We start from the raw sequence: 16711 nt of genomic DNA, 5'->3' as shown, positions 1-16711 counted from the left end.
CTAGTGACTATACAACATAAAGAAACAGGGTCAGCTGGGACCACCAGTGGGGAGCAGCCTATAGGGAAGTTGTGCCCAGGTGTGCTGTCGCCTCTTACCTTGTGAACACAACACTTCACTGCAAACTACAAACGTGGAGCCCTCGTGTGCACAGTGCATGAAAATAAACCAAAAACGTGGGGGTTCCTTAAACACAAGTGCCAAACCCATCCACCTAATGCTTCCCAGCTGCATAAAATAAAATAAATCAGTTAAAACCAAGGAGAACTAAGTCAACATATAAATGTAAGTAAAGCAAAATAAGCAAAGCAAAGACATGAACAAAAGAAACTCTACAATAACAGTGTGCCAAACAGACAGCAGCAGGTGGATCATCCTGAGGGCTAAACTGAACCGGGAGGAGTACAGAGGTCAGCCGCCGCCGCCAGCAGCAGAATCAGCAAACAGGCAGAAGGGGGTCAGCAGGTGCCTTTTACCTGCTGATTAGGGGGAGGAGCCAACCTAAGTCACATGACAATCATGCGTGCTCACCGCCACATCATGAATCACTGATGTATTAAACTCATGTTTATTATAACTCAAAGTACTTTATATAAAAGTAAAAGCTTTATAAAAGGGTGCAGAAGGGGGTTAGCTTTAAAATAAAGATAATATAAGATCAAATAAAAAGGGATGAAATGCAATAAATAAAGGTTAAAGGTGATGGATTTATTATGTTGTTGAAAGGCAGCAGCACAAAGGCTCTTTAACCCTTTACCGTTCACGTGAAGAAAAAGCCCAGAGAAAATGTTTCTCTGTGACTTTCCGACTGTGTTGGATAAGAATAAACAGAATAAATGTTTTTATTGAATGGTTGATGTGTTAAAAAGAAGTTAATAATAATGTAAAAACAGTTACAGTTCTGCTCATATGTATTCATCCCCTTTCATTAAAGAAAAGGCTGAATTTACAACAGTCACTCAAATAACTGGAGACTTAAAAAAGGAACAAGAACTAAAAATTTGCAACAACATAATTTAGTAATATAAGACACTGTTTTTTCATTTAATTGAGTTGAAGAAAGAAAAAACAAACAAACAAATTGGTCCTGGACAAGTTAGAGACTTTTCTGTTGAACAGTGGGACAAAATACCTGTCAACAGGTGCAGAAGTCTGACTGAGAGGAACAGAAAACACCTGACTGGAGCGGAAACATTAAAGGATTGTTCAACTAAATATTAGTTTATGACTGATGTAATATGTAATAAATTATCTTATTTGTTTGCCTTTTTAAAATATTTCTATTGAACCAGAATTAAAAAATAATGTAACGATTTTCATAAAATTTTTATTTATTACTTTAGTCAATTTCATCTTATTTTACAGTCAGCTGTTTTTTTTCTTTCTTTAATGAAAGGGTATGAATAAACATGAGCACAACTGTAAATGGTTGAAATTTGAAACAGAGTTATAAGAAACACTTTATGGGGTTTACGTACCCAAACCAACTGGTAGAGATGCTCAGGCAGGTTTATTTCCACTAAAGTCACTGCAAATTTAGGACCTTAAAGGGTTAATAAAGCAATGGAGCAGTGTTGCCGACAGATCTTTTAATGTACTTTGTATTGAGCCTGTTGGAAATTACGCCTAAGGCCCAAGGACAACCCACTTCCCAAAGGCAATGGTCCTCTGGATGGCCACCTAAAGCAGGCCTGGTCCAAACAGGGACCAGAACCAGCAGCCCCCCCGATGATGCAACCAGCCGAGGCACCAAGTTTAGGTCAACCCAGCTGAACACGTTCCTATGTTCCAGTAAGTTACTGCATCTACATCCAGTTTTATTGGCAATACATAAAAAATGAAGATTTTTGTGTTGCTGAGTTTAAACTCAGTTGTTAAACGCAGTTATTCTTACATTTACTCTGATGAGGAGCACAAACATTTTGTGTTTTCTTGGGACAACACGACACAAACTCAATTTTGTCTTCGTACTCGTTTATTAAGACGTCATGATATCACAAGATAAAAGACACCAGGTTTTGTTGCATAGAGGTTTTATGTGGTCATTTGCACAGCTGGAACGTTTCCTCGGTCTTACTGAGGCAGGACTGACGGCGATGTGAGAAAGTTACGCCTTCACGTTTTGTTTATTCAGGCGTTTGTTTCTGCTTTTTGGCACATTTCTGGTCTTTGGTCGTTTTTCTGGAATGTGAGCTAATTCACCAAATCTTTTTACAAGTCAACTCAAACGTCTTCTTCCCATCTGTCTTCTGAAAAGTGAAATAAAAGCAAATTCAGCTCTTTGCATAAAAAAATCTCTTCACGTGAGTTTTGGTCATCGGAATCTTTACATCCAGTTTGTGTCGTGTTCGTCTCAGTCCCCTGCAGGGCAGGTTTCTCGAGCGGGTTGGCGTGCTTTCACTTCTTGGCGTGTTTCTGGCAGATGGCGATGTACTCCAGCACGTCTTCAGTGGAGCCCATGGCTACAGGGGAACGCTGGTGGATGCTCTCTGGCTGGATGTCCAGGATGTTCTCGAAGCCGGTGGAGGCCATGCCGCCGGCCTGCTCCATGATGAAGGCCATGGGATTGCCTTCATACAACAGCCGCAGCTTTAAACAAGAAGAAGAAATTCTGTCTCATTTTGATGCACATTGACATTAAATAAGCACATTTCTATTCTATTCTATTCTACAGTTATTTAGCAGATGCTTTTATACAAAGCGTCTTACATACGAGAGTGAGAACAACACAAGCACGAAATCAAACAGTACAGGACGTCATAGGAAGGTGCTGGTGGACTGCTGTGAGTCCAGTTGGGCGCAGGTGTTGACATGAAGTGTTACAGGCTGTTTTTTTGTTGTTGTTGTTGTTGTTTTTTTCCCACCCCCACAAAGAATTAATACTATAATATTTGTTGCAAAGCACTGGGCTAAATTTACATCCTCCTCGAGAAGCAAGAACTGAGTTCTTGTTCTCGAGGCTGCAAGAACAAGAGAAAACGTCTTGTTCGTCAGGTCCACACATCCTCCACGAGAAGCACGTCTGCAGCAGGGAGGGGTCACTGCGGGGGGCGATGTCTGCTTTATGTGCAATGAACCCGGTTGTTACCTCCGCCGAGGAGGCTGTTTTCCCCGGCGTCTTTTTGCTCAAGATAACTTAAAAGGTTACGGACGGATTTTTATTAATATTTCAAGAGTTGTTGCAAATGTAAAAATGAAGAACTGATTAAATTCTGGTGGTGATCAGGATCACCGTTTGGATCCAGGAATGTTTTAAAAGGATTCTTAAATTGTGCTTGGCGGAGGTTTCCGCTCTCCGAGTTTCTAGTTTCACATTTAACGAGCAGCTTCGTCCGCGGCAGGGCGGGTTGTGCACGCCCTGGGTCTGAGTGTTTTAATGCCACATGTAAAAATGTTCGTACTTTCTCACCACCTCGATAAGCTGTTTTATCAAAACAATCCGTTTTGCCGGCAACAGCAAACACACAGAAGCAGCAACTCCGCTTCATGCTTTCTCTGTGTTAACGACGCCCACCTCACATGTCCGACCAATCACACGATACTTCTCGCAGCCCCCGCAAGAAAAAAGTTCTGCCAGCCCGGTGTGTCAAGAACTGTCCTCAAACACGTCCGCGAGAACAAAATGACGTCATTTTCTTCTCGGAGCCTCGAGAACAAGAAAAAAGTTCTCGCTTCTCGTGAAGTATGTAACAGGCTTAAGTTCTCCAACTCCTCTGACAAATACAGCTATACTAAGTGTTGAAGTGCTCCTTGAAGAGGTGAGTCTTCAGCTTGCTCTTAAAAGCAGAAAAGGACTCTGCAGAGCGGACAGAGTTTGGGAGATCATTCCACCATCGTGCAACAACAGAGGAAAAGAGTCTGGCTAGTGATTTAGTCCCATGTATTGGTGGTAACACGAGGCGTCTTTCACTGGTGGAACGTAGCTGTCGAGAGGGAGTGTAGGTCTGGATTAGGGAGTGAAGGTAGACAGGAGCCGTTTGAGTTATTGTTTTGTAAGCCAGAAGCAAAGCTTTAAATTTGATGTGTGCTGCGACCGGAAGCCAGTGAAGTACGATTAGCGGCGGAGTGACATGAACTCGTTTGGGTTGGTTGAAAACCAGATGTGCTGCGACATTCTGGATCATCTGCAGAGGTTTAACTGAGCATGTAGGCAGACCTGCCAGAAGGGAATTGCAGTAAGTGATGAGTGAGATGACCAGAGCCTGAACCAAAAGCTGTGTCGTGTGTTCTTTCAGGTCTGGTCTGATTCTCTTGATGTTGTAAAGAGCGAATCAGCAAATACGGGCAACTGAGGCAACATGGACCTAAAAGGTCAACTGGTTATCCACCATGACACCAAGATGTAAGGAAGGATTGGCTGGACAGACAATGACAGACAGTTGATGGCGGATCTTACAGTTACTCTGACATCCCCTGACTTAAATCATTACAAAACAAGCATGTTAACCCTGCTGAGTGTCTCAATCGAGCTCAGCTCAGTGTTGCAGAAGGATGTGGATGAAGAAACGATGTTGTGACAGCGCCGTTACTGCATCCTCGCATTGCTCAAGTCAGCCAGATCAGATTTTATGAGGAACCTTTGTTAATGGGCTTCTCCAATGAAATAAGTAACTTTAACCGTTTTAGACTTAATAGATCATGGAGTTATTGCGGTTCCCATGGAGACGGGACACCTCAGGTCTTAATAGCGTAAAGCCACAGTAGTGAAAACAGCTGATGATGAAACTGGTGTCATCTTCTCATCAGAATTAGTGACATCACCTAAAAATGACACAAAACGCCAGTAATATCCATGTAATCTTCCTCTGTCCTGCAGAAGACCACCACATGGAGCCACACAGTCGGGCTCAGCTGGTACAGAAGCTCCAGCTTCCAGGTTCGCGTCTGGGCGTGGGGTCGTCTCCTACACATCAGTCCCTGCTCTCCCTGAACCCTTTCCTGTCAAGCTACAGCAAAATAAAAGCTGATACAGGCCAAAAAATGCTTTAAAAAATACTGTCTTCTAACACAGTTTAGTCTAGTCTGCAGGTTGAAATCTGTCTTAAAGGCAGATAAAAACAAACTTTTAACACAAATGTGATCTATCAGTGACTATTCAGCCAATAACAAGGTGATCTGACAGAACTGGCCTCCTGATACACCCGGTCTTTCTACACCTGCTCATATCACAGATTTGTCCTCAGACTAAGCGTCAAGCGAGGTTTCTGCTTTCGTCCTAAATAAAGTCACTAGTTTTCTTCTCTGCCTGAATCACAATATTTTAAACTTAAGTTGTTCTGTCTAAACCAGGCGCCCAGCTTTGGTCCTCGAGGGCCACAGTCCTGCAGGTTTGAGACATCTCCCTTCTCAGCTTGTTGTCATGTTCTGTCCAAGCTTGTGGACCCATCAGTCTGATTTCAGGCGTGCTGCAGAAGGAAACATCCAAACCCTGCAGGACGGCGGGGGCTGATGGCAGACTTTGGACTAAACAGTAATGTTGTACTGGTCCATGGTGTAGTTGTTTTGTTTTAACTTACAGTATTTAATCTAATTTTATAGGCAATATTAATTCCTCATTAGAATAATGATGATTATTATCCTGTTGGGGTTGAGTTCATGCGTGTATGTAGATACAAGACTGTTCACAGAGTTACGCTGGCTGGTCATAACGCTTCATGCTAACGTTGTAGATACAGTGTGCACGTATCTTGCTGATGTTTGTTTATGGGAGACATAACAGTGAAACACTGCATTACATAGTCGATAAGAAACCCAGCAGCATTCCTGTCTGAAACTGGCTGTTCTTGTTGCACTTTTCTGTGATTTTACTTGTCTAATGTGAGTTGAGTCTTTAATTAAAGTTTTGAATTCATCTCTTCCAGCGGTAACGTCTTTTCGAGTTGCTGCGGTGAGATGGAGAGGGGAGCAGGGTGTCTTTACCTTTCCTTTGGGACTCTTTACATTTCCAGGGTATAAAAAGATCCCTCCGTACATCAGCGTTCGGTGCACGTCTGCCACCATCGAGCCGATGTAACGCGCTCCGTAGGGCTCGCTGCCGTCCTACAAAAGGTTTAAAACAGCAAGATACAAGCTCAACATGTTGTTATTTCTGGTGTTTTTAAATAACTCCATCCTGCCAGCGGCGTTACCTGAGGGAACTTCTTCTTCTGCAGGTACTCTGTGACAGCAGGATCAAAGTGTTTGGCATAACCTTCATTCAAGCTGTAAATCTTGCCTCGCTTCTTGATCCTGACATCCCGCTCCACCAGGATAAATTCACCGAGCGCCTGAGGAGCAGAAACACACCAGGAGTCACCTCCACACAAAAAATCAACCTGCAAGTTTGATTGCTTTTCTTCTTCAGTGAACGTGGAGTCTGCCGACCGGGTCGAGCATGAAGCAGTTGACCCCCTGCCCCGTGGAGAGCACGATCATGGTGGCGCTGCCGTAGAGGGCGTATCCGGCCGCCACCAGCTTTCTGCCCGGCTGCAGAGCGTCCTTCTCACAGGGCTCGTCGTCTGTGTTCTGAAGAGACGGGTGACATGCTGCGTTACTCTCAAATCTCTCCCTTTACATGTTGCACTTCAAGTTGGGGGTTTCTTTTACTACCATCTACAACTATGTTATTAACAGGAAGTCACCCTTTGATACGAAAAATCTCCTGTTTATTTGCAGTTTTAGTTGAACATTTTTAGTGAAACGATCCTTCAAAAGCATCACACCTTGCTTTAATCTGCAACTTAGATGGATGGAGATGCCTGGATACAAACATGGTCGTTCATAACAACTGGCTCCAGATTTCTAAATCAAAATCTTGTCAAAACTTTGGAGTTTTGACCAGTTTTCATACCTTCTTGTAAATGGCGAAGATGGTTCCAATGGAGACGAGACAGTCGATGTTGGACGAGCCATCCAGAGGATCGAAGCACACCACGTATTTACCCTGGAAAAGATGGAAATAATGACAGAGAAGAGGGTTCTTTTTTCCCCTGACTGAACCTCCAACATTAACCTCACACACTTCCAGGCAAAGGAAAGCGCCGGCATTGCTTACTCACCCTCTTTTCAGGCTCCACAATGATAGCTTTGTCATTCTCCTCAGACACCAGCACGCAGGAGGTGAAGGACGACTTGAGCATGTTAATAACCAGATCATTAGACAGAATGTCCAACTTCTTCACCTGATCCCCCGTCACGTTGGTGCTGCCTGCAATGCCGTAACTGATGTGACACAAAAGAGAAACATTTTGTTCATGTTGTAAAACTTTCAAGGCAAATTTTAGCTCAGTTTTCATGTTTTCTCCTCCGTGTAATCATAGATAAGAGCTGTTTAAACTAATCTGAAGCAACTGAATGGAATGAATTCATGACAAACAGCCTCCAGTGAGGGGAAAAGTGCATCTAAAGCAGGACATTCTGCTTCTAATCTGCTCTGGTTTGCGTGGAAATGAGAGAAGTTTTGCTTCAACAACAAAACTGACTGAAATTAAAGCACATAACAAGATAATAGGGAGGACATGATTGTTAAAACACAACAAGTAGGCGTGATGTAGGGCACGCGCTTCCTGATTGGTGCGCAGACAACCAGCGTTTCCAGCTCATCCTGTGCCAACGTGGATGCGCGCGCCTGACAAACCTTAACCTTGTTTAAAAGCTGGAATCTCAGCAAATGTTTCATTTCTACACATAAGTTTTAAAAGCTGTGGGAGTTGTCAGCTCACAGATGTGCGATCCCAGCTTTGCGCACAGCGCTGGAGATGGCCTTCACCGCCGTGCACAGCGAGTTGAGCAGCGTGGTCAGCTCCCCTGTGCCCTTCGCCTTCCTGCCCTCCTCCATCACGAAGCGGGTCACGGTGACCACGTTGGTGTCGAAGGTCCCCCGGTCGGACATGGTGTCTCCTGCAGGCTGAGAGAAAGACGAGAGGAGGAAACGCTGCAGGACTTAAATGCGCTGCAACGCGGAACTCCGCGGAGGGAGTGAAGACACAGGGGCCAATCCGGAGCTCCAGGAGAGGTGTGGCCCCGCTGGAAACACTAGCCGCTTTGTACACACTGGATTGGGTGGCGATGAACTGATAATGTTACCAATAGAGGGATGTGACCAGAATAATAGAAGCTGCTCAGGCATGGAGTCAGTCTGCCTTTGCGCAAGACAGGCCGTTTACATTTCAGCAGGTTCGACAACGATGTGAATAGTGCAGAAAAAGTCATTGTTTCCCCCTCTGACTGTGTGCATTCATGCGTTTCACCCCTGCAGATGAATTTAGAAGCTGTTGGAATGAAGGAAAAAGCTGGATTTTGTTTCTGGGAGGTTTTAATGATCTATTAAAATCTGTTACATTAATTAAGTAAGAACTGAAGTGTGTCCACACAGCCCAAGCTTGGTAAGAAAACCCAAATAGGATCAAATAAGTGAAGTAAATAAAGGAACTATGAAGATCTCACAAACAAATTAGGCTGGTATTTTCCTCTCAAACTCCCCATCTGCAGTCACCAGTCAGCTGACAGCAGTCCTGGTCACTTTTAGGCGTGTTCCAGGTCAAGCTGAACTGGGCCAGGTGGTTCTAAACTGGAACCCAGCAGGTTGCTGTTAGCAGTAAAGCAGGACCGGACAACTCTTGTCTTCAAGAGCTGCAGTTCTTCAAGTAGCAGACTTGTTAAGAGTTTAGGGTCCAACTCTGCACAAGTTTGCTATTTACCATAGACTGTATATGAAAGATGGACGGAGCCTCCGGTGGTTAAAAGTGAAGCCGATGCGAAGTGCATAAAACTGCAGTTCCCCCTTCATCCGCTAGGGGCTGCAAAACAGAGCAAATCCCCATAGACTCCCATGTTAAAAAGACCAACTTCACAGCAGAAATAAACATGTTGACAGCCTGGTTCAAATTAACATTTTAGGTTCAATAGGTCAGGTTTACCTTCATGACAACTGTGGGGGGAGTGATTTTTTTCTAACTCTAAATTACTTTAAAAGTAATTTAATCTCAAAATTTGGCATATTTGGGGGCGTGTCCTTTTGATTGACAGGTACCATATCTCCTGCTTCAAGTAAGAAGATTTTATAACAATCGCGGTTTTTAGCCGGTTAAAAACGTGACTTAGCTCGTTCATCTTTCTTTATACAGTCTATGCTATTTACCCGTTGATTTGAGTCAGCTGTGTTGCAGCTGGGAAACTCCCAACACCTGCAGAACTGCAGTCTTCGAGGATCGGAGTTGCCCACCTGCGTACTAAAGAGTGTAACTTCACCTGTTTTGCTTCTGACTAGTTTGTTCCTCCTGCTAAAAGAGGCACTCCCATAGCATGGCACTGCCACCACCATGCTTCACTGAAGGGATGGATTAATGTTAGTCAGGATTTATATATATATATATAGGAATATATATATTCCTTTCTTAGGTAAACTTTAGAAATATAACTAGGAACTTGCTGACTGGAGAGCAAAGAGAGAGTTTATGGTGGTCTACATTATAGAGGTTATGATAATCTTAAGAGCTTGAATCAAAGGCAGTTGGACCTCTTTATTTTGTCCCTTATAATGAGCCAAAACAGCTCATTAACCTGAATCTCCTCAGTAAGTTTAGAACTGAAAAAGCCTTTTGGATAAGAAGTCTTTTTTTTCATGAGAAAGAACAAAAGAGTTTGGCGTCACACACACCTTTGAGGGATAATGCTATGTGATGTGAAGCTGATGGGTGGAAATAAAGATGGGGAAGCATAAATAAATTCTACTTTTAGCTGGGAATATTGTGTAAAAATACTACTTTGGGGGCTTCATCAAACAGCCAGGGTTTATTTTTTTGGGAGTTATGTTTTCTTACGCACATATGTCCCTTTTAAATGTTGTTCTATGAACACCAAGCAACCATTTTTTGTTTATCCTGTAAATGAAAGATATTAGCATTAATAAATGAGTCCTACAGATAAAAACAGGATACATACTGCAATTAAATACGAAGTCTGAATGTCTAATCATCTGTCTACTGATCTGATGATATTGTGTCACATCAGTTTTATTTTATGTATTTATTTGTTGAAGTGCAAAAGTACTAATTTGTATAGCTTTTTTTTTTTTTAGTTTATTGTTTTTATAAATCAGCACAGCACGTTTTCCTCACCATTTCCATAAATAAAAGGTAACTTACTGCAGGTAAACCAGACTGTTGGGTTGAAGCGTAAAACTAAAAAAGAAACTGACACTAGATGGCGCCATAGGACCAAACAACCTCATCTGATTGGCTGACTGCTGCTCTGACCCAATCTCTCTTAAATTTAATGTGTTTTAATTGTGATTGTTTTGTACAAATAAGCACTTTTTTTTTATTATATGGCACATTTTTCTTTAATTAGAAAATTAAGTTCAATTTAGGGGCTGTGTGGAGTTTGCATGTTCTCCTCGTGTATGCGTGGGTTCTCTCCGGGTTCTCCGGCTTCCTCCCACCATCCAAAGACATGCATGTTAGGTTAATTGGTTACTCTAAATTGCCCCTAGGAATGAGTGTGATCGTGAGTGGTTGTTCGTCTCTCTGTGTGGCCTGCGATGGACTGGCAAGCTGTCCAGGGTGTACCCTGCCTATTGCCCAAAGCCAGCTGGGATAGGCTCCAGCTTCCCCGCGACCCTGAATTGGATTAAGCGGTTTAGAAAATGAATGAATGAATGAATGAATGAAAGTTCAATTTAACAGGCTGCAATATGATGAAAACACTAAAACAGTATAAAAAGGCAAGTTAAAATGACCAGGTGTTGATATTAATGAATCTGAACAGCAAAGTAACTACATTGGACTTTCTTAGAACTATATTCTTTGGCGGAGGTGATGCATTGTTCGGTTACATATGATCAGGGTCACTTAAATGTGCTAAAATATTAATTAGTTTATTTAATATATTTGGAAATGTTAAAGTATCCTGAACAAGACGTTTTGGGGCTGATTAAACCATTTTATCCAACAACTAAAACGACATCAAGATGAGCCAAAAGTTGCGGCGGAATGATCTAAACATCAGTTCCGGAGTAAATCTCCTGGTTGTTTGGTTTAGCATGACCTGGCACATAAAGTAGGCCAAGCCCGGGACAGGTAAGCTACACCTGTGCCGCGCGGACAGGCCTTTATGAGCAGCGCTCGCGCTGAGCTGCCTGACCGGAGCTCTTGAGGACACCGACTGCGCATGTGCGCGGGTCAACTCGCCTATGCGGTGAAGCGGACAGTACAAAGAGGCTGCGGGCGCGACGTGACGTGCGGGGTGCTGCGGGGATAAAGCTGAACCGTGCGGAGGTTTGCGTGGAACTATCCCGACTGTCTCCCATCAACCAGGCGGAACTTTAAAGCGGAAAGTTGAGAACTTTTGAAGAAAAAGAAGAGCCTGAGACACACTTGGCGTCGGGTGAGTTAAGTCCTTCAGTCGCGTGAGTTTTTGTTTGTTTGTTAAATACAACACACACTACTGAATTTAAAACAGTTTCAAACCCTTTGCTGGTGTTTTGTGTCATATATCCAGGCATGCTGGAGCTGCTTTAGTGAATTATTGAACGTCCTCCATGCAGGTTTGTGGCGCAGCCGCCAGACCAGACAACCGCATGAAGCGCTGCTGGTTAATCAGGATTATGTTTAAAGTCATATGGTGTCTTTTTTCCCCCCTCAGCACCTGCCCATTCTTCTAATCTGGTGCTGTTTTCTTTGTCTCCCAACCAAACAAGCCAGACAAGCCATGCACGTGTTTCTGAAAAGGTGCTCAGTTGTTTGGACTGAACTTTGAGCTGCAGGTGAAGGAAACTGAAGAGACTTCACTCTGATTCTTACAAATTCAGCTTTTTTTTTTTATTTCTGCATGTTTGGTCAGGATTCCTCACCTTAGGTTTGGGTCTTCATCCTGCTACAGTGCAGCCATCCTCACCTCCTGCAGAGGAATGTGAACGTCTTTCTCTCTGCAGCCTCCTCATATTCTACAATACAGTGCAGTGATTGACTCCTCACAAAAGCTGCTTTATGGGAGCTGAAAGCGACTTTGAAATGTTGCATGTGTGTAAATGAAGCTGCTGAGTTCAGCCCACTACCTGTGTTCCTTCTGGTTGTAGTTATGGTGGGGTGCGGAGGCATTTTAGGGATTGCAGACCTGTTTGGTGGTCTCTTTTGTGCTGGTGTAAGAGCTGGGGTCAAACAGAGGGCTCCTCGTCTTCTCCAGACTCGGAGGCTGTTCCACTTTCCTTTAGAGATCAAGTACTAAATTGATATGTCAGGGGGAAGAATATGAGCTTTGTGGAAGCTGTCTAATGAAATTCTTCAGCTTCCAGTGTGGCACTTCTGGCATAAACCCCAACCTGTATTTCTACACTTGGGAATAATAAGCGCAGATTTCAAGCAGTGCCTTCATGCAGGAGGCCAAACGAAGCATTCCTGAACCAAAGAGGTCTTACGGTGGGGTGGTTCTGGCAGGTTTGGTCATCTTTTCTACAGTTCTTTTACAGCTTCAAGAGCAAAATTTTAATGTTAAGACTTTTTAATTCAAGATTCACCAATCAGTTGCTGTCCTTTTTATATAGCTTTATTCCTACGACAGTGAAACTTTAACATCAAACCGAAGACATTTCTTCGACTGAAACTTTAAGTTTAAGACAAAATGAATGGAAAAACATTTCATGTTCTCTAAAAATGATTAGAAAGTGAAGTTATTTAGTATTAAATGGGTTCCATTTGTTGATTAGCAACAAATATCAGTTATTGGGTTTTGTAAGATGGGTATTTGTCTTTTTAATGAAGTTTTGATTTCTCTGTTGACTGAAACCAGTTCTTTACTGGTTCCTAATGTTGAGGAAATATTAGAATTTGTAGATTGATTCATGAATCATGATAGATTTGTCACAGAATCATTTTTAAAAGTGGAAAGTATCCATTACATTTCTTTATGCCAAACATTTTTTTTTACTGTGATGAGTGGAAAATGTGTCTTATTTACTGAAACGTAGGTGAAGAAACGGTTTGTAATGAGCTTGAAAGTCAGTTTCTGGTCTGAGCAGCTTTTATTCTTCAACACAACAACAGGTAGTCTTCTATAATGGCTCTTCTTCCAGGACTTTCCAAAGCTCTTTGGGTGTTTGCTGCCGGTTGTTCCGGTCTCCTGCCAGATGATTCCACACCCTGTGGAACCCTGGTCCTCGAGGACCAGTTTCCTTCAGGTTTTCCAAGTGTCTCCGCTGCAACACACTTTATTCAAATCCATGTATATTTAGCAGACATGTGCAGAGCCTGTCTGAGACGGAGTCAGGTTTGTTCCAGCAGGAAAACCTGCAGGACACTGGCTCTCGAGGACCGGGATCTAGGACTCCTGCTGTGGAGGATTCTTCACTCCATTTCCAATCCAGTTCATGTGTCACTGAACACACCTCCCCCTTTTCTCCACGTCTCCCGTGCTTCAGTCTTGCTTCTTGCCCGCCATCCCTCCATGCAGACCATTCCTGATGAGGTCTCAGTGAACATGGGATGTATCTCTCAAGTCTTTTGTTGGACCCCCCCCCCCCCCCCCCCCCCCCATCTTTTGAGGACTTAATCTTTTGATACTAATCATCTTCTTCTCAAAGTCCTAAAATACTGAGATATACCAAGATTTTTAGTGCAATTAGTCAGACTGTTTTTTGGTACTTTTAGTTGAAGCAACTGAATAAGATCTTTGCAGCAGGTAGCAAAGTGCACCAGAAACTAGATTTGGAAATGATTTTCTTTTGCTCAGGCTGGCTCATCCTTAAGCTGGGGACTTTTTTTAATGCTTGAATGGTTCGGAGGTCAGTGTTGAGCTGCTTAACAAACAAAAACGGCGTCTCTGAAAACGGTTGTATGGAGCAGAAAAGCAGCAAATTGCTTTTCAGGTATCAGAAGTTTGACCCCCAAATTTACTTTAAAGGATGAATCAGGTTATCAGAAGTAAACCTGACGTGTGTGTGTGTGTGTGTGTGTGTGTGTGTGTGTGTGTGTGTGTGTGTGTGTGTGTGTGTGTGTGTGTGTGTGTGTGTGTGTGTGTGTGTGTGTGTGTGTGTGTGTGTGTGTGTGTGTGTGTGTGTGTGTGTTCCTGTTTTACAAGTATTCCTCTGACATTTCTGAACTCCAACTCGTTCACACTTTAACAAGCTTAGTGCCAAATCTGTACATCGTGCCTGTCTTACAGCACCATGCTTTGCATTTCACGGCTCCTCTAGCGCACCCCCCCCCATACCACATAAGCAGATCTAGAGGGGGGGCGTACTGCCTGGCATCGGTTGGTACATCAGGCTTAGCGGCGGTCTGCGTCCACATCCCCCCTCTCTTTCAGCTTTTATGGACATATGGCAGCTGAAGTCTCTCAATTCACACCTTTGTGAGAAGACCATCCAGTCCACGCCATCAAAGTGAGGACACCCCCCCCCCTCCTCCTTGTGGTCAACACTCTCATTCCTCCAGCGCTGCTGCCCCAGCCTCGCTTCGCTTGCGGGTTTACAGTCCTTTGTGGAATCCATCTGGTGTTCTCTCTATAATTTCATATCAACAGGCGGCTGGGTTGTAATTTTAGTTTTGGTCGAACATCTGTGCATACTTCTGTCCCGCTTGTGCTCTTCTTGCACATTTCAGCGCTAAAGATAATAACTATTCAGCTGCTTTTTACGGGAAGATGAAATTTCTTTGCAGCCGTCTCCTTGCTGCGTGTTTTGCTGTGAAAGCTTCGCAGCAATTTCACCCCACTGAAACCACACTCTTACTGGTTTGACTGGAGGTGAAGGAGGGGGTTGTTGCAGCTGCTTAGGTTTTAAAGTGTGGTATGAAGACCTACATGAGCCTCAGGCGTTGCTCTGTTATTACCAGATCAGGTCTACTTTGACTAGAAGACAGTGAAACTAAACGAGAGCTCCTCTGCAGAAACCAAACCCTCCAACGTGCTCGGATACAAGCGACATGTGTCCAGAGCAACGTTGGGTTCGGTTAGGAGTGTAGAGCCTCAGTTTCCACATGGAAAACCTGAAATATGAAGGTGCATGAAGCAGTGTTTAAATGGCGGACTTGAGTGAAGCTGAGCCTCTGGGAATCCTCCTAAAAGGTTTTCAGCAGGCCAGAGCGGCTGCCAAGCAGCCCCACACTGTTCGCACATTTCCATAATGAGGAAGTTATTATGGAAATGATCAAAGCTCTGGCAGAACTTCTCAGAAATCTTTCTAAGTCAGTTGTTTCTGGCTTAGGAGGTTTAGCCGAGTCACGGCGCTGTGAGACGGATTGGGAGACGTTTGTGTTGGCTGGGTTCATCTCTGTGTTCCGACTTTTATTCAAGCAGAATGATGCCGGACATTTCAGGTTTATGATTTTAGACAGATTTGTGTTGTCGTTAACCACGGGAGTGTGTTTGTTAGCCTGCAGGGATTATGTGGAGACGCGACCTAATTTTGTTTACTAATCTGTCTGTTTTGGTCAGAGTCCAGCCACCTTTCTGTTGTCTGTACCTGCTTCTTTAGACCTCTTCAAATTTGACTGTTTTTCATCAAACATATGCAAACTGATAGTTTTCCCCTTCTCCGAGGTGTAAATTAAGTAAATATACCAGTTATTTTTATCTTGGACCTTGGCTATGTGTGCCTGAAGACCCATATAGATTTATTGTCGACGTTCAGAAACAATGCAAAATTCAGGATATTATGTCCTTGTTTTCATTGCAGCTTCCCAGAGGTTGATGCTGTAGCATTGAAAGTTGTACCAAATGAAAGATAATAAAATATCCTTGCTTATGGTTGTTAACACATTGGATTCTTAACTGACTATCTGCAATAAAGAGATAAAACATGATAAGATGGGATGTATGTACATTAAAAGTAACAATTTTGAGATAAAGTAGTCATATGTCATCCATAGCATAAAAAATATGGATGTTTGACATTGTGCATTAAAATTAGCTCAAATTTACACAAGTGTTAATGTGTTAACAACCATATGCAAGAACATTTTATTAGTTTTAATTTGATTTTTAATTAGTTTTAATTAGTTTAATTTGGTACAACTTTCAATGCTATAGCATCAATCTCTGGGAAGCTACAATGAAAACAAGGACATAATGTCCTGAATTTTGCATTGTTTCTAAACAACGTCAACAATAAAACTACATGGCTCTGAAGGGCAGGTAAACCCAAGGACCAAGATCAAAATAACTGGTATATTTAGTTAATTTAGACCTTGGAGAATGGGGGGGGGGATATCAGTTTGCATATTTTTGATGAAAAAGGTTAGATTTGAAGAGGTCTACTGCTTCTTCCGCTGCAGGATCAGAGTGGTTGCAGGCAACTTCCAGCTGCTATCAGGCAACTGGAGCGCAGGAAACCCCTCGAAACTACCTGCTCTTAACGGGTTTTCAGCTCCGTTTAACCTTTCTTTCATGTTGCAATATGCTGTTGTGCCTTCCTCTTTGGGTGCAGTTTGCTCCTCTGTGTCCTTGTGCAGCATTTTAATCACAGTTCAACATGTTTAATGACTCTGGTGTGCTACTTTGTCCGGAAAGGAGGCGAAACAAAAAGCTTGAAGAGCGGAAGCTGCAGCGTTGATGGTAGCTGATGATAACGTCTTTTTGCCTTTCAGGCATGTGGAGCTGAATCTCCTCTGTCTTACATTTCAGTTTGTTAATCACTTATCAGAACTAAAGCAGGCTGACGTGTGCAGAAAGTCTCATGTGATCATAGAGGTGAGAAGACGCAGCTGAAGCTCCTGGTTGGAGACGGTTTTGTCAGTGT

General features: G+C 43.1%; 1 protein-coding gene across 1 annotated transcript; it reads right to left on the bottom strand.

Annotated features, from left to right (window-relative positions):
• Positions 1-2017: 2017 nt before the first annotated feature.
• Positions 2018-7894, bottom strand: fbp1a (fructose-1,6-bisphosphatase 1a). The gene is made up of 7 exons (XM_079251136.1): positions 7701-7894; positions 7038-7200; positions 6830-6922; positions 6364-6504; positions 6129-6266; positions 5920-6039; positions 2018-2589 (listed from the first exon to the last, which is right to left on the bottom strand). Exons 1-7 carry the CDS (start codon positions 7868-7870, stop codon positions 2398-2400), a joined length of 1017 nt encoding a protein of 338 aa, XP_079107262.1. The 5' UTR covers positions 7871-7894; the 3' UTR covers positions 2018-2397.
• Positions 7895-16711: the final 8817 nt, after the last annotated feature.

This window comes from Telmatherina bonti (assembly GCF_933228915.1).
Source record: "Telmatherina bonti genome assembly, chromosome: 13".
Classification (NCBI taxonomy): domain Eukaryota; kingdom Metazoa; phylum Chordata; class Actinopteri; order Atheriniformes; family Telmatherinidae; genus Telmatherina; species Telmatherina bonti.
Note: the sequence above shows the minus strand (reverse complement) of the source record. Positions and strands in the feature narration are given on the sequence as shown.